General features: G+C 40.2%; 1 protein-coding gene across 2 annotated transcripts in view; it reads left to right on the forward strand.

The window, feature by feature from the left end:
• Nucleotides 1–4,354: 4,354 nt before the first annotated feature.
• Nucleotides 4,355–24,138, forward strand: part of cep192 (centrosomal protein 192) — a 54,683-nt gene continuing 34,899 nt past the window's right edge. The window contains exons 1-19 of one of the 2 annotated variants that reach the window (XM_061080464.1): nucleotides 4,355–4,540; nucleotides 5,316–5,557; nucleotides 5,783–5,890; nucleotides 7,141–7,298; nucleotides 7,915–7,976; nucleotides 15,025–15,160; nucleotides 15,322–15,437; nucleotides 16,558–16,710; nucleotides 16,897–17,047; nucleotides 17,173–17,387; nucleotides 17,827–17,949; nucleotides 18,566–18,721; nucleotides 18,967–19,243; nucleotides 21,231–21,380; nucleotides 21,491–21,555; nucleotides 22,357–22,572; nucleotides 22,726–22,858; nucleotides 22,978–23,066; nucleotides 23,453–23,728. In XM_061080464.1, the coding sequence (XP_060936447.1) occupies nucleotides 5,388–5,557; nucleotides 5,783–5,890; nucleotides 7,141–7,298; nucleotides 7,915–7,976; nucleotides 15,025–15,160; nucleotides 15,322–15,437; nucleotides 16,558–16,710; nucleotides 16,897–17,047; nucleotides 17,173–17,387; nucleotides 17,827–17,949; nucleotides 18,566–18,721; nucleotides 18,967–19,243; nucleotides 21,231–21,380; nucleotides 21,491–21,555; nucleotides 22,357–22,572; nucleotides 22,726–22,858; nucleotides 22,978–23,066; nucleotides 23,453–23,728 (2,754 nt within the window). In that variant the 5' untranslated portion in view covers nucleotides 4,355–4,540; nucleotides 5,316–5,387. The remainder of the gene's footprint in view (nucleotides 4,541–5,315; nucleotides 5,558–5,782; nucleotides 5,891–7,140; nucleotides 7,299–7,914; nucleotides 7,977–15,024; nucleotides 15,161–15,321; nucleotides 15,438–16,557; nucleotides 16,711–16,896; nucleotides 17,048–17,172; nucleotides 17,388–17,826; nucleotides 17,950–18,565; nucleotides 18,722–18,966; nucleotides 19,244–21,230; nucleotides 21,381–21,490; nucleotides 21,556–22,356; nucleotides 22,573–22,725; nucleotides 22,859–22,977; nucleotides 23,067–23,452; nucleotides 23,729–24,138) is intronic. The other variant, XM_061080465.1, reaches the window with a different exon arrangement.

Below are 24,138 nucleotides of genomic sequence, written 5' to 3' on the forward strand. Positions count from 1 at the left end.
TGGCTTGTTCTTTGCAGAATTTTTTTATGTCAAATGATTGTGGGAATTTTACATTAAATGGCCAAGGACAGCCATTTTGACAACTGCTGTAATAGTCTAACATATATGCTAGTAAGTGACTAATAAACATAATTTTCCAATATTTAGCTTCGTATTTAAAGGTTTACTGTGTGAGATTTAGGTGAAAGGGATCTATTGGCAGAACTTGAATATAAAATAACCACACTGATGATTTCACTAGAGTGTTTCATCTATATTGTACGGATAGTTGTTTTATGTAGCTTTGTATTTACAGAGCAGGTCTTCTCTACGGAGACCCCTATGTTTTTTGCATTAGTCTAAAGACAAACTAAACACCTTTTGAGTTTTTATGACAACCGAAGGCTACCACAGATTCTCTTTCATCTTTAGAAGAGGAGGGTTAGGTGAGGGGTGTTCAGATGCAACATGCAACTTAACCACAATATGTCACTAAATTCTGAACAACCTTTAAGTGATTTAAGTGCATGGAATGTAAAACAAAAACACATGTATTGATTTATATGTTTTGGGAGCATGCAACATTGGCATAGTCATTGACAGATACATTGACAATCTTTTAGTAACTACTGATATTTCACTCAGTACTTATGGATACTTGAAAGTTAATAAGCTGTATAATTGGATGTATGTAGCACCTTTTAAAACACAAATCAATGAAAAAGGACAGAAATAAAAATAAATAATAAATAAATAAAAAGGCTTTCTGGTATAGGTTTTCTTTTTTGTACTGTACTGTAAAGATATATTGAATAATTAAATAAACACATTTAAATAATACTTTTCCTGGGATCCATCTGCCCTGGTTAAGGCATGTCTACCCATCTTTTGCTCCACCACGGTCAACATAATCAACAGCTATCCTGAAAAAGCCAGATTTGGACCTCCAATCAACCTAGGCTCAGTGCTTGCCTGAATGACATACAATTCTGGGTGTCATTAAATATTTTCAAACTTAACAGTAACATGTCTGAGCTCATGGTTGTGGCCCTCAAGGCTCTGAGCCGGGAGGGTGGGGTTCTTGTCCACGACATTAACAGCTGCTCATTTTTCCCATCCCCGAGGTCCGCAACCTGGAAGTTATTCTCGACTCCATCCTCTCTTTCTGATACCACATCTAATCCTTCACCCAATCCGCCTTCTTTCATCTCAAAAACATCAACCAGACAATGTCCTGAACAGACTTCCGTATGTGCAGAACTCTGCTGCCAGGGTTCTCACTAAGCCCTGGCAGCACATCACCCCGGCCTTCATTCACCTCCATGGGCTCCAGCATCAAATACAAACTACTCCTTGTCACCTATAAATCCCTCCACGTCGTAGCCCTACCATATCTACCTGACCTCCTCCACACCTCCACTCCACTCAGAAGGCTGCGGTCCTCAAACACAGGTTCTTGCTCCATCCCCAACACCAAATTAAAAACCATTGGTGTTGCAGCCTCCACCCTCTGGAACTCTCTCCCCGCCGGAATCCGCAACACTACGCTTTCAATAAACTCCTCAAACACTACCTGTTCACAAGGCCTTTGGCCTCAGTTAACGCTCCACCCTGTCATAAGTGCTGTTTATTTCTATTCTGTTATGTGCGAATTACTTTCTTTTCTTTCTTTTTTCTCTTTTGTCACCACGGACACATGTTAATCGTCTTTGTTTCTCTTGAAAAGCACTGTATAAATTCAAGCTATAATTATTGTTATTGTTCTATTTTATTTTTTAATCTTGAGTTTTGTTTAAAAAAATTTCTAAAAAAACATTAGTTTTTTTACACTATATTATAGCTATTATGATCTGATGTGGTTATCTAGAGTCTGATTGTCAACTGGTCTGTTTTAGGAAACTTAAAAGTCCTTGTTTTCCAGATATGAACATCTGCCCTGCTTAAGTGTCATTTAACAAGTAACTGGTCAATTTGTGTTGTGGTTACTCTTCCCTTATTTTGGCTGAAATGAGAGATTTCCCCTACGGGGTGTATGGAGCTAGAACAGTCTCATAAGTAATACATGCACACAGAAATGAATACATGCGCAAAAAAGATCCACAAATGTGCAAAAAAGATCCACAAATGTGCAAAAAAGATCCACAAATGTATTTGGGGATTTATATATATATGTGACTCAAAACACAAATACATTTTCAATGCACACACAAATATCTTTCATTCCATATATAAGTAAAAAAAATTCACACGTAAAACATAAGATTCATATACTTATTTCTGATGCACACACAAATATAAAAAAAATTCACAAATATACGCATGTAAAAGTATTTGCAATCTTCATCAAATACATGTTTGGAGCTTGTTACATTCATATATAAACTGTTGGACCTGCATTTACAGTGCTTTTAATTTGAAAACCTCGCTGCATTTGTGTTTGGACTTTTGAGACTCCCCTGACAGGAGCCTGATCCACAAATGCGTTTTTTCTAAGAGGGGATCGTCTGTAGCCAATCAGATGTCTCACTGCTCCAAGCCAATCACGTGAGAGTGCCTCCACACGACGTCATTACAACGCGCGCTGGAGTTTTTTTTCTGTTCATTCCGGACATCGAATCAAACGAAAGTGGATTAATCAGCGACATCTATCCCGGCGTCCCTACTCGTCCCAAATCAGAAAAGGCCTCTGTCAGACCCTCAATTGCCTGCCTGGAGGATTTTAGCCCGTCTGCTTACTACATCCCGTCCGGAGTCGCATTTCCGGGTTCATGCCCGGAAACTGCGGAAACCACGGAAGATTTAGAAGAACGAATATGGACCAAAATAGAAGAGTACTTGGCAGAAAAGATCCGAAACTATGACCACTAGTATAACCCGTCACTGACCGGCGGATTTGTCCGCCAGAAAAAGGCTCTGAGGAGCCGCCGTGGCGATGTCAATAAACGTGTGCCACACACGAAGAAGAGCCGACTTCAACAACAAACATTACTCCGGCTAGTGGTCTGGCGGTGAATTGCGTTGCAACACGCGCAACTCTGGGGGAACTATAAACCAAAACGAGTCCGTAGAAGCTGCGTGCGTGCGTAAAAAACGACTATAAATCGGCCTTTACACTTGAGTGACCAGAGGCCATCTTGCCTCTGGCCTATTCGATGTCCGGAATGAACAGAAAATAAACTCCAGCGCGCGTTGTAATGACGTCGTGTGGAGGCACCCTCACGTGATTGGCTTGGAGCAGTGAGACATCTGATTGGCTACAGACGATCCCCTCTTAGAAAAAACGCATTTGTGGATCAGGCTCCTGTCAGGGGAGTCTCAAAAGTCCAAACACAAATGCAGCGAGGTTTTCAAATTAAAAGCACTGTAAATGCAGGTCCAACAGTTTATATATGAATGTAACAAGCTCCAAACATGTATTTGATGAAGATTGCAAATACTTTTACATGCGTATATTTGTGAATTTTTTTTATATTTGTGTGTGCATCAGAAATAAGTATATGAATCTTATGTTTTACGTGTGAATTTTTTTTACTTATATATGGAATGAAAGATATTTGTGTGTGCATTGAAAATGTATTTGTGTTTTGAGTCACATATATATATAAATCCCCAAATACATTTGTGGATCTTTTTTGCACATTTGTGGATCTTTTTTGCGCATGTGGATCTTTTTTGCACATTTGTGGATCTTTTTTGCGCATGTATTCATTTCTGTGTGCATGTATTACTTATGAGACTGAGACTGTTCTAGCTCCATAGGGGTGCAGTTGGTGGGGATTCATGTTTGTAAATATAAGGCAATTCTTTCCCTGATTTTACTTAAAAATTATGGACATAGCCTAAATAGTGTTTAGTTTCTTTTGACAGGGGAATGCATGTGTAGGCAGTTCTCTCAGTGGGCATCTGTCTGCTAACCAAGGCTTGGCAGAACACGTGATACAATAAAATCCCCTCTTGGACCAGGGACTATCATTGCTCTAGCATCTCTGGCCTCGTTTGCTGTGTGATAAACAAAATGCTTTGCTTATTGGGGGAGCTCTTCCAAATATAATTTTATTCTGCGAATTCACTTGTTTACACTGATACATCTGATTTCTACAGTAATTCAAACAGTCTTTAACCGATTGAAAATAAGCATGCAGTTTCTTTATTTTCTCTTGTGTTAGGAGAAGCCAGGCTGATTCATTATTTGGCTGTTTTTCAGTGTGTCTCACATTCCCACAGAAATGATTGACGTGTGCGCAATCAAATCATGGTCGACTAATGCATGCCTCACGTTTCTATTGTCCAATAAGAGTGGTTTATAGGGATTAAGTCTTGCCCCTCTCGACATTACGCTCTCGCGGGCTTCCTGTAGTTTCCGGGCGCTGCTGCTTGGTCCTGCTAACCTGTGAACTGTTTCACGGTTTGTTCCTCAAACGTACCAGACTTTCATTATTTAACACACGACTTTGGGAAGTTACTTTTGTAACTTAACTGCGCATTGCAGCCTCTCGCTGCTAGTTTACAAAGAAAATACTTCGAGTTGGAAGGGAAAAAGCGGTGTCTCAGAGTTTTCAATGTAAGTTGAAGTCCAGCTATCGTTCACGTTATCTTTTGAATTTTTTCGTCTCGGTGAAATGGACCACTTCTGAGAGAATTGGTTTATATTAGCTCGCAGGATTATTTAAATAACTAGCAACGAGCAACTCAAATGTCGAGCGTAATGGCGAGTTTGACAAACTCATTTGTTGTTAGCAAGTAGGTTAGCTAGCGTGTGTGTGTGCGTGTGCGTGTGCGTGTGTACTGTATTAGACTGGACTGTGTTGGGCTCGTGTGGTAGACTGAAACGGACTTTATATATATACAGATTGAACTCTCAATGTTTAGACTGTAAGCAGCACACACACACCTTCACCTCTTTTCTTATTCTTTGGTTATTTTTCTTCACGTAGTTATATTTGAAGTAGAGTCCAGTTCTTTAGTGTTCTTGTCTTTGCTGTTCCTAATGTTGGTGTTTTAATGAAACCCAGAAATGTTCCCCCAGCTTCCCCCTCCCCTTCCAAACATGACAGAGAACCTGTGCTAGCCTTCAGTTATCATAAAAAATCAATCAAAATCAAAAATCAGTTTGCCAAGTTTGGACTTCTGTAAAAAACATGGCGACCTACGTAGAGATGACCCGCTCTCGGTGTAAATATAAAGGGCCCATTCAAGGGTTAAGAAAACAACAACTTGTACAATTTTGTGAAAATGTCATTCTTTAATTAAATCAAATCTGCCAATTGATCCATTTTACATTTTTGTTTGTTTTCAACTAACAATACCCTGCCTTGTTGTCCAATTATCTTTCCTAGACATTACAAATGAGCTTCGCTTGAATTCAAGACAAGCCACACTTGGCTGTCAACCTGCTCATTTCAAGCACCATGGCAGGTTATTACAAGCTGGAAGATGAAGTCCTTCCCAGTTTCCTCTGTGAGTCTATGGACAGCTCCAGTGGCCGTGCTTCACTAGGGAATGTGACACTGGGCTCAGGCCCGGGATTGCCAGTGGCTGCCTCCACAGTGGCCAAAATCAGACCCAGTTCTGACAACAGGTGGGAGCTGGCTGCTGCTTAGGACAGATGTGACTTTCAGTGTGAGAGTGGATACTGAAATCATTCCAGTTTTGTTTGAGAATTTTTGTCTTTGTTCCATCAATACTGAGGGTGTTCACACTGAGTCAGCATTCAGCTGTCTGAGCACTGAAAATAATGTAGAGCTGTTGGTATGTTAAAAAGCATCTGTTTTTGAAATCGGTGCCCTATGCTTTTGCTTTACAGAGAAGATCATTGGAAGTCATATCTGGATGACAATACGTTGAAGCAGGCCAGCTCACAGCCATCAGTTGGAGAACAGCCCAAGTTTGCCCTCAGCTTTAAGGATGAATTGTGAGTATATACATGAATGTAGATCACACAGCAGAATTTCCTTTGGAGTGTTGTCTGAAGTCTTGTATGAGCTGAATCTCATCTTCAGGTTCCTAGAATTGTTTTATTATTGATTTTTTTTTGTAGACCTTTAGCTGGGGTTTGGATTGACTTCTTATTGCTGTATTTAAACTGGTGCCGACGTTTGTCACCAAAAGGCAAAAGCTTGTTGTACGTTACTGTAATAATTGTGTAACTGTGTATATTTATCTTTTTTTAAATCAAACCTTGTCGTTAGATTATTTCACTGAGAACTTTTACAGTTCAGTGCACAGGTGAATTCCTTTTTAATGCCTCCGTGCAGGTGACAGCCAGGCGCCATTATGTTTTCGGGTTGTCTGTGTACTACATTCACTTGAGCTCAATATTAACTGATAACATATTGGTGGTCAAAGGCCAGGGTCTCTGAACTCCGGAAGCAATTTCTTTGCTTTGTGAATGCTATATCTGCTGAATGCCTTGAGGGAATCCTTTCACATTATGCACAAACAGTCACTTTGACTCAAGCATTAACTGATTTGATTTGGTAGCCTCTTAAAGTATGCTTTTTTTCCCAGCTTGATGTGAGGACTTTTAAATTTGGTGCAAACATTCACTTGGAATCTAAGATGAACTGATTAGAATTTGTTGGTTGAAGGTCAAAAGGTCAAACACATGTGACTGCATGTTGTTGTGAATGCCACATATCAGGAATGCCCAAATGGAATTTAATTGCATCATTCACACACATTCATTTAACCTAAAGGATAGACTGATTAGAATTTGATGTTCAAAGTTCAAACATCTAGGTCACGGTGAACTACCAAAATCCTTTTTTAACCCTACGGAATTTTCTCCATAACACCTCAAGGGAATTCTTGCAAATTTAGCAGACATGCTCACTTGATGAAATGGTCACATGATCGAAGGGCAAGGTCACGGTGGCCTTGCTAAACATGATTTTTGGCCTCTTGAATGTGATATCTCAAGAGCGCCTTTAGGGAACCTCCTAAAATTTGATCAGTTGTCACTCAAAAGTAAAGTTCACGGTGACCTTATGTAACTCAGAAAAACTAAAATGATCCAGATGGACTGCACTGGTTGATCGAGGCATACAACCGCAGTGCTGTATTTACCTTGTGGACAAGCATATTATTATGAAATAATATGTTCTATATTTGACATGTAATTTGTATGTGGTCTTAATTATTTGCTACGCATCACCTTCACAGGGACAAAGCGGATGACTTCATTGCAGCCCACCGTCTTTCAGACATGCTGGTGAAGATTAATCTAGATGACAGCGCATCTCAAAACCAGGGCTCCATTATTCACCAGCTTCCTACACAGATTGGTTCAGTCCATGGCTGGCCCACAGAACTTGGAACAGGTAAAAGCGCCTGCTCCTTTCTAGCTTTAGATTATCCATACTACCCAGCATGAGACTCCGTTAGCCCATTCTTAACTAGAGCACTTGAGATTAACACCAGTAAGCGACCATTGTTAGATCACGGCCCACCTATCAGAGAATTTATTTACCAGAGTGACAACCACCATCAGTAAATAATCCAATCACAATTGAATATCTTTTAAGAAGCCAGGAATGATTGAAGAAAAATCTAAAGACAGCGCAGCGCCAGACTCAAACCATAAAAAAAAAGTTATGTTTTGTAGTTTCAGTAGTGAACATGAAATACCACAATGGACTGGATTTACACGTTCGGGGAAAGCTGTATTCGGGATAAAGTCGCATAATTGAAGTACTTTTTCTTTTTTTTATTGATCTGATTGGAAATGAAAATAAATATTGTCAAAAACAGAGAAGACAGAAAAGAAAAGGAAGGTGCACAGAATTATCTGAGCTGGAGCTGCACATCACTGTAAACTCAGCACTGCAGGTGAACCCTCAGCTGACCATCTGTGGATACTCGACCTGAGCCTGACGGGAGAAATAAATTGAACACATATTTTTCAATGATACTAATAGAAATTTTTCCTCTCAACAGATCTGTCAACAGGGCTTCTGGCCCTTCCCCAGTATGGACATAAAGACAAAACGGATGCAAAGGTACCCATCTTAGTTGCCCTATAATACAGGCTAATTTACAATAATGTATAACCAGTTCTGTTCATAGGTCATATATTTTTGTTGATTTTCTCTCAACCTGCATCAAAATCAAAGGGAGTCATAATCAGCTATGTATTTGGTATCTTGCGTCTTCCAAAGGCTATTTGGGCAGCTGTGGCTCAGGATGTAGAACGGTCGTTCTCTAATCAGAATGTAAACATACCCTGTCCTAGGGCTGGGTTTTAAAAAACAATTCTCTGATTAAAACGTATCTTCCTTTAAATGGCCAATATTATGTAAAATACATTTTCTGGGCTTTTACTATCAGTAATTACTTGAAGGGGGTCAATAAATACCCTTAAAGTATTAAAACAGTCACTCCACAGACTTTTTCACTCAGTCCATTCTAAGAAATTCTAAGAAAACGTATCGTTTCGTACCTCCTCTTCGTATGATGTCATCTTGGAATCGCACTCTTCTCTCAGCCCTGCCCGGCCGGTACCAGCACAGCCTCCGAACGCACCCTCCCAGCGGTCTCGAATAGTATGGACATGGAAATAAACATTGCACCAGTTTTTTCGACTTTAACCCTATAACACTAATGTCGGGTGTTTTTTACCCGAGCGTGTGTAGTCATGGGATTTTCATTGAGTTGCTGCTGTCTGACTGGCGTGGGTCCTTGGGTAGCTTCAGTCTGCTCACTGACGTCATAGAAGGTAGGGTAGTCTCCCTGCTCCCATTCCTTTTTTTGCAATAGGCACGTGTTTGGGTCATTTTCACCTGACGTTAGTGTTAGAGGGTACATTTGTTTTGAAATATTATATTAGTTGTAAATGATGCAGGGAGACTGTGGCTACACCGGACATGTCCCAGGAACGGCTGGACTGAAGAAGAAGTTCCCAGCTCTATATATATTTTTTTTTAATGGTGTTACAAATTTCACGTTAGTGTTCTAGGGTTAAACCACTGATATATCATCTTAGGACAGGGGGTAGGCAGCCTTTACTATCAAAAGAGCCATTTTGCCTCCTTTGAATTTGTCTGGAGCCGCAAAACATATTTGATAACTCAGCTTATAAAGTTTTATATATAGTTATTCCATATACAGTGGGTACGGAAAGTATTCAGACCCCTTTACATTTTTCACTCTTTGTTTCATTGCAGCCATTTGCTAAAATCAAAAAAGTTCATTTTATTTCTCATTAATGTACACTCAGCACCCCATCTTGACAGAAAAAAACAGAAATGTAGAAATTTTTGCGAATTTATTAAAAAAGAAAAACTGAAATATCACATGGTCATAAGATATTCAGACCCTTTGCTCAGTATTGAGTCAGGGTTCCCGCGGGGTCTTAAAAAGTCTTAAAAGGTCTTAAACTTAATAATCAAAATTTTAGGCCTTAAAAAGTCTTAAATTGATTCGGCCAGGTCTTAAAAATGTATGGATTCTCAAACTGTGTCGCGCGACCGGGAGCTGGAAATGTGAGGCGGAACATAAGTTTTGACTTCGGCATCTCTTTAACGGTGGAACCGTAAACACATCGTTCTTTCGCCGTAGCCATGGGTCACAATACAGTCTGTGGTCGCAACCCGCGGCTCTGCAGCGGCTACCTGTCCTCCTCCTCCTTCTTCACGGAGTGGTCCCGAGCCGCGATACTGGCCTCGGGGAGGTTAAGGTAATACTTGTTCTCCAGTAAATGTGTTTTGGGGAGAGGTCCGCGCTGCAAAATGTCCCCCCACCCAACAATTCGTAAGGAAATAAATCAGCATGGAACCAATAATCACTAACTTTGCAGCCCCCGGTGAGGACTTATCGGCGAACACCCAGTGCCTAGAGGCATTACAGGTGGGCGCGCGACCGGGAGGGGGAAATGTGAGGCGGAACTAATGTTTTGACGTCCGCATCTCTTTAACGGTGGAACAGTAAATAAAACGTTCTTTCGCCGTAGCCAGAGGTCGGCAACCCGCGGCTCTGCAGCGGCTCCCTGTACAGTGTTGTGCGTGCGTGCCCCCAGACAACACACACACAGGCCCCGGGGCTTTGCCCCGGGGCTTCGCCCCCACTCATTCGCTCAGAGAGACACACAGTGAGATCAGAGCTCGTTAACGTGCAGCCGCCGGTCAGTGACAAACAAGAGACAGTGTTCAAACACCAAGTTGAAAAGAAAGTACGATGACGAAGCCTGTCTTGCTCTTGGCTTCACAGTGAATGAAGGAGGACATGAGGAGACCAGTGTGTATTTTAGGTCTGAAAACTCTGGCAGCTCACAGTATGAGACACAACAATTTAAGAAGACACTTAGAAACATTACACCCCAGTCACATGCATGTGTTCTTTTTGGTTGAGCTTTATCATCGTTGTAACAAAGTGATTAGAATTTAATACATTTTTTTTCTATTTTTGAAAAAGTAAAGACTGATGGAGGAATGTAGTGATAAATGTCACCAAAAGTACTTCAATTAAGTTGAATTTAATCAAAGTTATTGCACTATTCTTTGAAAAAAGTGTCACAATAAGAATCAGAAATTGAATTGAAGGTGAATTTAATGTTTATGTGTATTTTATGTAAATACACATGTTAAACTTGGCCCATTTTGTCATAATTTTGTTGGGGCAGGGTAGTGAGTGGGGCATGAAAAATATTGTAGCTCCGAAGTGGGGCATGACAGAAAAAGTTTGAGAACCACTGGCCTAGAGACTGAACAGGTGCGCAGCAATTAAGCGAAAAGAGGGAAATTTTACTTGTGTGTCGACTACTTTTGTAAATAATGGGGAAGTGTAAGTTTAACCCATCTTGGTTGCATAGAAGCACGTTTAGTGCGTGCCTAAAACCAGTGGAAGGGAATGCTTTTGAAGCCCACTGTACTCTTTGCAAGAAAACGGTAAAACTTGGAACATTGGGTGTAAGGGCTTTAGAGTCACATGCCCAGTCAGATAAACACAAAACCCACGTGAAAAGCCAACTACAAACTCCTGCCATCTCGTCGGTGTTGGCCCCTGCTTCGGGACCATCACCTGTGTCAAATGCTCCATTAGCTGGTGTGCCTGTCAAACTGGGTAACTGTTTGGGAAAAAAGCATGTTTATTGATTACAAGGCTCAGTTATTTCTGATTCTATTTGTTACCATTTTGGACTTGTTTGACTTGTGTACTGTTATGTTCAGTCATTGTTCTTATGTTGAATGGATATAAATTTACTTTGTAAGTAATTCTGTGACTTATTTCTTCTTTCATAGTAATTTTCCTTCATACTTTTTGCCAGTATGGTCGTGAAATAGGTCTTAAATTCTATTCAAAGTGGTCTTAAAAGGTCTTAAAAAGTCTTAAATTTATCTTGTTAAAACCTGAAGGAACCCTGTGAGTAGAAGCACCCTTTTGAGCTAGTACAGCCATGACTCTTCTTGGGAATGATGCAAGAAGTTTTCACACCTGGATTTGGAGATCCTCTGCCATTCTTCCTTGCAGATCCTCTCCAGTTTTGTCAGGTTGGATGGTGAACGTTGGTGGACATCCATTTTCAGGTCTCTCCAGAGATGCTCAATTGGGTTTAGGTCACGGCTCTGGCTGGGCCAGTCAAGAATGGTCACAGAGTTGTTCCGAAGCCACTCATTTGTTATTTTAGCTGTCTGCTTAGGGTCATTGCCTTGTTGGAAGGTGAACCTTCGGCCCAGTCTGAGGTCCAGAGCACTCTGGAAGAGGTTTTCTTCCAGGATATATCTGTACTTGGCCGCATTTATCTTTCTTTCAATTAGGGCTGAACGATTTGGGGAAATAATCTTATTGCGATTTTTTTCCCCAATATTGCGATTGCGATTTAATATGGGATTTTTTTATTTGATCCCATTTTTTTCCCCCAACAAAACGTAATGAATGATTTAAATATGACCAACGCAATATTAGATACATTTAGTGTTAAATAATATTTAAAATTATAGGTGTCTTACTGCTCCCAAGTCAGAAACATTTCACACAACTGAAACATAGAATTTGCCTCTACTATACTTTGAAAATATTTTGTAAAATCAAAGTTAATAAAGTTATAAATAAAAAACGGAGAAATGCACAGGCCACAGAGTCAAACAGTATAACTTCATGTATGAACAGTTTCCTGAAGTTAATGAAATGGTCCCACTCCTCAGACTTTGATTTTTAACCCTTTCGATCACAAGTCACGTAACAGACAGAGTGTGTGTGGAGCCACAACACAGCAGACATGAGGCGGTGTAAAGCCTTGAGCATCCCGTTCATGTGCGAGTGGTCGTGCAGATGTACGGAGGTGCCGGGCCTCAGCAGGAAGACCCCCGTGCTGAACACCTCCGTCTCGCAGATGTGCATGTAGGGGACCGATTTTCAGGTCCGCCGCCGGCCCCGCGGTCACCAGCGAGATGAGCTCGCTCTGTGTGTCCGTCACGTAGAAGACTCGAGGCCCCTGTAGGTGATGCCGGCCTGCTTCGCTATCTTCTGGATCAGCGGAGTTGTGTTGTCCCGCGGCATTCTGGCTGCAGGTGCGGACGGCAGCCCGGTGCGCTACTCTCGTTCGCACGTTATAATCGCGCACGTTGCGATTAGGAAATCGCGTTTTATCACATCGCGATTTAATCGCAAATGCAATTAATCGTTCAGCCCTACCTTCAATTGCAACCAGACGTCCTGTCCCTGCAGCTGAAAAACACCCCCATAGCATGATGCTGCCACCACCATGTTTCACTGTTGGGATTGTATTGGGCAGGTGAGCAGTGCCTGGTCTTCTCCACACATACCGCTTAGAATTAACAGTTCAATCTTGGTCTCATCAACCAGAAAATCTTATTTCTTATAGTCTGGGAGTCCTTCATGTGTTTTTTGGCAAACTCTATGCGGGCTTTCATATGTCTTGCACTGAGGAGAGGCTTCCGTCGGGCCACTTTGCCATAAAGCCCAGACTGGTGGAGGGCTGCAGTGATAGTTGACTTTGTGGAACTTTCTCCCATCTCCCTACTGCATCTCTGGAGCTCAGCCACAGTGATCTTTGGGTTCTTCTCTACCTCTCTCACCAAGGCTCTTCTCCCACGATTGCTCAGTTTGGCTGGACGGCCAGGTCTAGGAAGAGTTCGGGTCGTCCCAAACTTCTTCCATTTAAGGATTATGGAGGCCACTGTGCTCTTAGGAACCTTGAGTGCTGCAGAAATTATTTTGTAACCTTGGCCAGATCTGTGCCTTGCCACAATTCTGTCTCTGAGCTCCTTGGGCAGTTCCTTCGACCTCATGATTCCCATTTGCTCTGACATGCACAGTGAGCTGTAAGGTCTTATATAGACAGGTGTGTGCCTTTCCTAATCAAGTCCAATCAGTTTAATTAAACACAGCTGGACTCCAATGAAGGAGTAGAACCATCTCAAAGAGGATCAGATGAAATGGACCGCATGTGAGTTAAATATGAGTGTCACAGCAAAGGGTCTGAATACTTATGACCATGTGATATTTCATTTTTTCTTTTTTAATAAATTTGCAAAAATTCCTACATTTCAGTATTTTTCTGTCAAGATGGGGTGCTGAGTGTCCATTAATGAGAAATAAAATGAACTTTTTTGATTTTAGCAAATGGCTGCAATGAAACAGTGACACATTTTAAGCGGTCTGAACACTTTCCGTACCCACTGTATGTATATATAGTTTGAAATTATTGAACGACAATAAAGAAAACTGTTGACATTTTATTGCTATTGTTACGTGCTACATTAAAGGAAAACACCAATCTCTAATGAAGAGGAGAAAAAAATACACTGGCAAGTGTAGGCCTACTTTGAAATATGTGCGTGCGTGCGTGCACTATCTGGGAGCAAACACACACACGCTCGCCCGCTCCTGGTATTTCATGATGGCCTGATACGATAATGATTAAAAAATGAACGTGGCGTTCACTCACGTTCATCATATGAAGACGGCTTCGTCAAATTCACTGTTTGGTGAAAAAATTACACTGTACAGGGAGCCACTGCACCTTTCTGGGATTTGGGATTTCAAATTAAATCCCAGAAAGGTGTAAAATATGGGCCCTTTAAAAATCCGATATGGATTCAAGATCTATCTTTTAATATATGCCTTTGCCTCTTGAGTTTTTTTACATGAGAATGTCGCCAACATTTAGCAAGTTGTGTCACTTCTCTTCTCCTGTGTTAGGAGTTCCAAGAGCAACACACACACACAATCTAAGAGGAAATACTGGAATACTGACCTAATACAAACCTAAAAGCTTATCCCAAGCATAACCATCCTATAACCAGTTTACCAAACTGGTAAGATATACCTTGTGCCAAATTATATTTTATATTAATTTATTTAATCTTTTTTATTTTTTTATTCAGGATATTTGAATGTTTTTATTCTAATTCAAATGTAAGATTGAATATGCATAAAGTTCATTGCTCTTTGAAAGAGTTAACTTGCATTATTATGCTATAATATTATCATTATGTCGGTGGTTATTAAATTGTCTCAAGAAGATGACAATTATATAATTTATCGCAATAAATTCTGGGACAATATATCATCCAACAAAATTTGTTATCGAGTCTGGCCAACTTCAATATTTTTTAGTAATGCACCAAGTAAGAAGTTTCCTTCCACAGTTTACAACTTTTGTTCTCTGAGAATCACTTTCATTTCCAAGCAAAATTTGTACATACACACATACACACACACACACAAGCACACACAAGCTCCCTCGCTGTGAATCCAGCAAGGGGATTCCCTGCTGTGTTCTCAAATCAAATCCTCCCGAATTTCTATGGACTTAATACATGCACAGAAATTCTGCAGAAAACTGCAGAGCCTCTCACTGTGACATTTGCGTTCACACATGCACCTCCTCCGGAGAAAATAAAGAGTATCTGCAGAGTTCAGTGCATGTCCAAAAGCTGGTTCAAGGAAATCTATTTTGAATCAAATCAAGACCTTTTGAATCAGAATCTTATTAATATGACAAATCAGTGTCAATACCCAGCCCTACCCTCTCTTATCTTATAAAAAGCATGATAAAGTACCTTCCTTTTTTCCACATACACTCAGGCCTCACCAGCCATAGTGGGGGAGGACAATGTGCAGAGTGAAGGAGTGGACAGTGACCATTTCAGTGGCAGCAATTCAAGCTTCCTGGCAAACGAGAAGCTCATGTCTGTGGACAGTATGAACAGTGATATCACGGGTATGACTTGTCTTTAACTACTAGAATCATTTCACAGTATCAATTTCTTAATTTACCTAATATACTTTATACTTCCTTGTTATTTTAATTGCAGAAATAACTGTAAAATTGTTCACATGTTGTCAAAGCTTGAGTCCGAATCTTCTGTGTTTTATTCTCAGATGATGACACTGACTTCAACAATTTGCCTGATGACGAACTGGAGCTGTACTTCAATAAGCTGGTTCCTCCTGCCATGCAGAGAGGCAGAGTGGAGGGCCAGGAGCTTGTCTCAACAGTAAGGCCCAATCTCATTTCACCCCTTTTCCAACCCCTACCCCTTGTTTTTTAGTCATCTTGTTCTTTGGAGTAGTGTTTGAAATTTTCTCCTGCGAATTGGGACAGCCCCTTTTGCCATTCATTCAATGGAAATGGAAAAGCTTGGATGCGCTGCATTATTTCCTGTCTGAATCAAAAGCACACTACTTCAGACTGCTGGTAACATAGCTGCTATACGCTGGTTAAATCCATTGTGTATCTTCAAAGAGGGGAGATGCGACATGACTTTATGTCAAAAGAGTTAGGGTTATTGTGAAAACAATGATCATAATACATTCAAACGATATTAAACTAAGATATTACAATTATTATCGTAATTTTTAAATCTGTATTAATGGAGAAAATAATAAATTTGTGGGTCTCTCTCCCATCTTGCTTGTGATTCACAAGGCATTCTGGGAAATTCTCATAGCAGTCAGTTTAAAGTGTGGGTCTGAAAAATCTCGATACAGACCTTACACTTGGCCCTCCATCTTAATCCCAACAGGTATTTGGACAGCCTACTCCTACACGCGAACACGCAAAAGGGAGGGGAAGTGCCAAGGTGTGGGGAGAAGGGGTAAAATGGGATTAGGCCTAAAACTGTTCTCTTGTTTCGTAGACTGTACAGTTTATTTCCACATAAGAGCACTACCTGCTGTCAGGAGGTTGCATCTGCTGTTCGCTATCACCTTAGAAAAAGAAGAAACCATGAACTGGCTCAACCATCTTTAGAAAGTTGTGGGAGAGCATTTTAATTTAACATAACTTTTCAATCAGCTCTCATTCACTAAATGTCTCATTAATAGCCTGGTGTTACTGATGACCTATTAACTATACCTTCTGCAGAGTCAGTACAGTATAAGCACCAATTCTTTGATAACAATGATCAGGTGAGCCCACCCACTCCCTTTGTGCCAAGTGCTACGTTTATGGACAACAGCTGCTTGAAAATATAGTTTAGTTCCAACTTAAAATTCAGTCGTAACTCATGATTACAATATCTTAGGCCTTTCTTATTTTTCCATCAAATTTAGCTTTGTTCTCCTTGTGGAGATTTTTTGTAATGTTTTATTATATCTTCTGCACTTTTATTTCAGGTGGACTTCATGATGCCTGACGTGCGTCTGGCTGCTACAGGTATGGACTCCTGTCCTGCCAGTGATGAGGACACTGAGGATGAGCTGGAATCTGCCAGAAGGAACAATGATGCATCCAGAACACGGCTGCTGTCAAGCACCTCCAGACAACTGGTCAGAAATAGAAAGAAGATTCTCAAACTGTGAAAGTTTGTTTTAGTAACGTATTAAGTATAATGAGCAATATTGATTGGCCTTGAAAATGCAGTGTCCAGTATCCTCATCTTTTACTAAAATGTACAACTTTTGCTTCATTCAATTTGTACTTTTACGTTTGTGTATATCGACTTTTTGGAACAGGTTGGAGAGAGTAATCGTCCCAGTTTCAGGCCGGGTTTAGAGGGAGGCAGTTCTGATGATGAGTATTTAAGTGGCCGCAGTGGTCCATCTGTGTCAGGGATCGAACACAGACGATCTGCTGAGGGACAGGTCATCAACCCTCCTGTTACAGGTGTGGTATGAACTTTGCTTCCTCATGTATTTCTTTTTTGGCTCTCTGGCTTGTTTTTTCTGCCACAGCTCTTATGCCAGACCTTCAAAAGATCTCCTTTTTTTTGTGTCCTTGAGTAACTATAGGAGATGGAGGCGGTGGGGATGGGAGCAGTGGGAGTGAGGAAAGTGGAAATTATAGGGGTGTGTCAACCATCCCTCCTCCAACAACTATTCAGACCACTTATGATGCCCTGCGTGGGCTAGGAATTGTGGGCAGCAGTGCTGTTGGTGAAGATGAAGACGAGGATCTCAATAATCTGGTTGGACATGGAAGGAACCGTCTTTCCAGACATACTGAGGTGAGAACGAGTCACACAGTCATTGGTTCAATGGATAGTATATACAATGGTTTTATTCCATATAACAGCAAGGTGGCTCAGTATACCACCCAAAACAAAAGTGTCTAAGGCTGGATATCAGCACTGATTTCCACATTCATTTTGTTCGAGCGGAACATTACATTACATTACATTCAACAAATAACAATGCAACCCTCAGCAAGGTTGGTTATTCAGCCTTTAGTTCACTTTATAGTATAAATTGCTAGTCCATTTCTTGGTAACACATAGCTACTTTGTGTACACATAACTTTTTACACATATCATGTGTACTGAAAAAAAGCTTCAAATGCCAATTTAATTATTGGGATTTTAAGAATTGTTTTGATTGTAATAGCACTTTCTCATATACTATAGTTTTTCACTTTGAGACCTGTAGAGTTTTTTTGTCCTTGTGCAGATTGGTCACCGGGTGGGTCCTGTAGGAATAGGGGAGGCCAGCTCCTCTCTGGCAATGTCCCTGGGAACTCAAAAGCTCTCTCCTGTGAACTGGAGTATTGTGCTGGATCGACAGGAGGCACTGGTCAGTACAGATGCATGACTGTAATTCAACTACAGCTGGTCAACTGGTGGCCATTTTAATAACCTTATGCAGTGTAGAGGCAGCTGTGTCTCGGGCTGTTTGATGTATCAGTCTCCCCGACTGCGCATGCCAAAGTTAACTTTGGCAAAATACTGAAAGCCAAGTTGCCCCTGACAGCTGTGGCAAAAATGTGTGAATTCTGTAGGATCGAGAATGTGCTGCACATGGAAGCGCTGTACGAATGTGTGTGAATGTTAAAAAAAAAAAAAAAAAAAAAAAAAGGTGAAGTGCCTAAGGTGGTCACTAAGACTACAAAAGCGCTATACAAATACAGATAATTTATATATTTGTGTTATATTGATTTGATATTGCTTTCTCTTTTATCACAGTTATTTTTCATTCTAGTAGCATATTTCAATTTTATCTGTTTAATATGAAATCCTCAGTAGCGCTAAACAATTTTTTTACTTGTAGCAAAACTAACCAATCAATTCACCATAAATGTGTTTGTTATTCAGAGGTTGGAATTGGGATGGAGTGTCAGTTAAAAAAAATGTAATCCATTGATATTTTTGTGACTGATGTGGACATCATTGTGGTTCTAACGGGATTGCAGGATGCAATGGAAAGCATGGAAACTGGGCCCACAGTTGACCGATTGCTGGATTCAGTCTACCTGAGAACTAGAGCTGGACTCCGAAGACCCCAAGATGTCGTAAACATGAATGTCTCCCATCTTCAAGGCACCCAGGGGAGTTTCCACCTCTGCCAGGTACTACATTACATACAGGACCAGATGAAAATAAGTGATTTGCAAAGATCTAATGCAAATATCTGTTACACATATCTACAGTTTGATAAAGATTTGCTTTCTATATCCATTCTGAAGTCCTTGCTGAATTAGTGGAACCTACATCTAACACATTTCAAAATTAATTTGAGAATTAAGACAATGGTATTGGCACAATCTATAATGGTTATTCAGCTCTTCCTTTCTTCTTGTCCACCTTCTTTCAGGTATTACTCCCAGAATTTGGTGACAAGGATGGAGATGATTATGATCACAGTGGAGTAGATGAACCTGATGGTGCCAGACCCTCTTCAGGCTTGAGGGGAGGGCCTTGTGGGGATGTTACTACTGCAGAGGCATCAGGTGGTACCAGTGAGGATGACACAAATCCTCTCTCCACCTCCCTGGAACCCAAGTATTTCTCCCAGAGCTTCTACCAGGAACAGGAAGATTCAGACGAGTGGAACCACTGTCCAGACAACCTGGAGCTTGAGTTTCAACAAGGCAGGCTGTCTTTTTCTTTTCGATTTTCAGATCAAGAGCTGTTTACTTACAATTTATTTAAGCTGCTTTCAGACATGCACTGAACTCCAGAGATCCACCGCAGCTTCTTTGGAGGAGGTGTATGTGTGGAAACAAATGTCAGACTGAGAGGCTCTAGACCATTTGTTGACTTTCACCGCCTGACCCCCTAGTATAAAATCTACAAGAAGTCTGCCGAAGTCGATGTGAGAACGCAGCAGAGATTCCCGCTATCACTGTGAGCGAGTGGGGGGGTTGATGATGCTTCTTACATTTATAAAAATAAATCTAAAGGAAACAAATATATCCAGGTTAAAAAGCATTGTCACGGATGTTGAAGATAGACAAAGATGTTTATGTTAAGAGCCGATGACGGTGTTGCGGTAAACAAAATCACGTGATCTCTGCATCAGAATTAATACATTACATCCTGCATCTGCCTGCTGCACCACCCTCCCCTGAATCCTGTGGAAGATCTTAATTATTGTATATTATAATGAGTTTACAATATTGTAAAGGAGACAGGAATTGGAAATCTAAGAATGCACTTTCACTCTTTTTCACACAAAGCAGAATCGAATAACTAATTTATCGAGTACATTTTTTTTTAAATGTACTGCATAAAATGTATGATGTGCAAAACATAGATATGATTATATACAGTATATTACTGCAGGAAGTTCAGGTGATAATGACCCTCCAAAATTATGTACGCATTTGTCTTGAAGTGGAGGGCAGTGGTTGTGAACCGTGCACTGCAATTCACAACTTGTTAATCAATTGACTTAGAAATGTATATAATAAATTAGAAGCTGGGCTTTAATTAGTAGATAGCTGTTCAGCTAATGCCTATGGAAAGCTTTGCAAGCTTTTTGATGCACAGTGTATCATTAACAACATTGCAGTGTTAATTTCGTTGACGAAAACTAAAACAAAAAATATTCGTTAACGAGGCGGGCAAGTGTGTGTGTGCTCCCAAATAGCGCACACACACCGGTCCCGGGGCTCCGCCCCCGCTCACTCGCTCAGAGACACAGTGGGATCAGAGCTCGTTCACATGAAGCAGCCGGTCACTGACTTACCGGCTGATTCTTAACAATAGAAACAGTGAAAACACAGAGTTTCTCTGGTCTCAGCTGTTCAGAGATTAGCGCCGCAGCTTTTTGATCAGAGTATAAACTGCAGCTGGTTTCTACCGAGCTTCAGTTTCTGTGTCCGCCTCCAGTCTGACCTGCTCTCACTTTTTGTTTTCACATTTCACCAACTAAAATATATATTTTTAAGCTATAAGGCTGCAGCTATATGTTTTTTATTTATTTCAAAATAGGGTACTTCTTATTTCATACATTTCCCACAAATATGGGGAGGACTCAAATAGCCCTACATAGTTCTTTTTAATTTATTTCAAAGTAGGCCTACACTTGCCTGTGTATTTTCTTCTCCTCTAGTTTAGGTGTTTTCCTTTGTCGTAACAGGTAGAAATAGCAATACAATGTCAACAGTTTTCTTTGTCGTTCTATTATTTCATAAATGCAACAAACTATAGTTTAGTAAAGTATAACTTTATATAAAACTTAATTAGCTTTGTTATCAAATATGTTTTGCGGCTCCAGACAAATTTCATTTGGGGGAAGAAGGTGCAAAATGGCATTTTTTATAGTAAAGGTTGCCGATCCCTGCTACAGACCTATGCTATGAGGGATATCTAATGGACAACCTAAGTACTGCAAGCTAGACTATTATGCAGTTCGAGACACAACAGAGGGGGTCCCTGGGCCTGAGAAGGGAAGAAAAGGAGTTTAATGTGGCTATTAAATGTGACCAAAACTAGACTAAAATGTTCTCGTAGACTAAAACTAAGAAGGATAAAAATTACTGAATGTGACTAAAACTAATATGCATTTTTGTCTTAAGACTAAATCAAAACTAGCTGCAAAAATTAACACTGCAACATTGTTTGTGTCTTTAGGTGCCAGCACCACTCATAATGTTGTGTACCAGAATGAAGAAGGGCAGTGGGTGACAGACCTGGCTTATTACTCCTCCTTTGAGAAAGAGGTTGATGGGAAGACCTCTGAGAATGCTGGCCAGTTTCATACTGAGGACTTTGTTGATCCCAGTAAGTTAACAGCACTACTGTAATACAATAGGATTGTTTACTATAGTTTTTTGTTTTGTGCAAAAATGTGTGAATTGAGTGTTCTGGCCCCTTTTTTCCCTCCTTTACAGGTAGTGCTTTGGAAAAGTTAGATAAAGATCAAGAGGAGTTTGAAAAAGAGCACCAGTTCATTCAGGTAAACATACACATAGGGCTGGGCAATTGCCCGAAAATGTATCGAAACCAACATTAATAACCTCTAACCGACTTAACCTTGCTCATTCACTCCGTTGGGTTTCCACTATGCTCATTTTGTCATGGCACCCCGGTTACCTTGTACCATGGTGTATAACCCTGCCGCATGTCCTCCCTCCTTACTCCACCGCTGACCTGGGCTCATTTTACACTTCAACAATAAACATCTAGACTAATCAGAGAAGGACACATACAGGACTTGACGTTGACATAGTGTTTGTTTGATTTGCTCTAGAGTTAATGAGACATGCATTTAAACACATTGGGGAAAAAAAGTCCAACCTTTTGTGAGCATGAAGCTTCCTTGCTATCCATAACACAAGATTTGACATGAACAATCCAGGTTCATGATCTTACACCATAGATTTATAGCTAAATAAATGTGTCATGAGCGACCGAAACGTGCAGACACACAAAATCACACACTCCTGCAGACAGGAGAGAAGTGTTTATGACGAAACAGTGTTTTAACTATATTGTTGAAGAAAAAGCAATGCCCTATTTATCCATGAACATGAATAGGAATTTAGCGGATTTTTTATAAAGTGCAGTTCTATTGTTCTCACTACGGAAAATGTATTTGAACAAATTTGATTTATTATTCAATTAAACATAAATTAATGAATTGATGAGAAATCATTTATTGTAGTTTGTTTGTCAAATTTTAAGGTAACAAACTTACAACTCTTGACTTGCATTAAATGTGAAGCAAAGATTTGGTTTGTTAATGTTCTTCAAATAGGAAGAGAAGATTGAACTGGTCAACAGCAACACCTTTCAGAGTGACTCATTTTGGAAGATCCCCAGCAATAGCCTGATGAGGGCTTCCCAGGTCACTTCTGAATTTAAGCAGGGAGACCAGAGCTACCTGCGACTCTCTTTAGGAGAGTTTTTTGGACAACGCTCTGAAGCCCTGGGCTGTTTGGACAGCATGAGTGATGTGGATGGAGTTAAACGGGTAAGTGATCTGCATGCTTAAACTGCTTATTGAAATTGAAAATTAAATTTTACTTCCTTGGCTAATAATTTAAGTTATTCAAACATAAATCTATAGTTGAGGTTTGCATCAACATTGTAAAGTGCATTAAAAGTTTGTTTTTTTGTTCTATAGCCATCCTTTGGCTACATTATTACCTCTCCAGAGAAAAGGGAACCATTTCCCCTCATTAACTCCCAAAGAGTCGTAACATCGCCTCACATTGACACCATGGAGCTCAGTGAAGCAGACAAAACACTCAACCCAGGTGTGTCCATGGTGTTGCTGTGGCTGAATGATTATTTAAGATTCATACAACAGTATCTAGTGTTGTATTTCTTTTTAATTTAAAGTGACACACTGTGCTTTTTTTCATGTTACATGCAGAGGACCTAGAGAAAACTCTTGAGGCTCCAGGTGTAAGGACGTCACCAAAAGGTGATATTGATCGAGAATCCAGTGAACAGGAGGTATATGTATGTTATTTATATTTTTACATCATATATTTTATATTTAAATATTTTTAAACATTTTTAATTACTTTTTTGTTCCTTTATAAGTTAGGTGACTTTTTTTCAACATGTTTAAATACTATTCTGTAGCAAATCAAACAAGCACAGAGTAGCCTGTACATGAACTAATAACTTCTGATTAGTGTTGGTGTTAATTATTATCGTGTAAAGTGCGTGCAGGTCAGCAGGGGAATGGGAGGGAGGACACTCGGACAGGAGACTCCAACATAGTGAAAAAATACAGGTCCTATAATTTGGGTCTGCCCCACTTTTGTAGCGGCAGGCCACTGCTGCAAAATTAATTTAGTGGAAACCCTGCATTCTGACATGAGCTCATTTCACGTCTTTAGGACCATTTTGTTAGTGCTGCATTACCTGACCACAGTGAGGGCTCTCCAGAGTCAATCTGGGGTAGTCAAACCTGTGCCACCCTGGACAACAACAGCAGTCACTTGATGCTGAGTATCAGCACCATTGCTTCAGCCATTGCAGATGCATCCATCAGCACTGACCCATCACAGCTGGCTGCCATGATCATGGCGCTCTCCAAGAAGAGTAAGATGAGGAATCAACCCATCGCTTCAGTACCTGTTCACAGCACAGAGGATCCACACTCAGCTGAAAATGTAAAGCTTTGGATATGTATATTTTTTATCATTATACATATTTTTGAAATGACGTTTGTTAGTTTGTATATGTTGCTCATTTCCATACACAGCAAAAGTGTTCTCAGTCCTTTCTGGTGTTATGACAAACGCTTACCAAATTGTTAATTCATAAAATTGAATTCCAGCATTCCATCCTTTGAACACTTTTGTTTTTTTTAATACCTTCAATTATTCTGTTACTGTACTGTTTCAATATAACAAACCCTAAAACATGTTCTGGTCTACTTATAAACACCCTTCTGTTGAACTTGACAAAGAAAATGTATTCCTTGTGGTGACTGATGTAAAATACTAATATTCTGTTATTATGAAGCATAATTTCTTCAGTTCTCTTTTAAATGTTCCTCTTAAAATTAATGTTAAATTTA

The sequence above is a fragment of the Limanda limanda genome, chromosome 11 (assembly GCF_963576545.1).
Source record: "Limanda limanda chromosome 11, fLimLim1.1, whole genome shotgun sequence".
Taxonomy (NCBI): Eukaryota; Metazoa; Chordata; class Actinopteri; order Pleuronectiformes; family Pleuronectidae; genus Limanda; species Limanda limanda.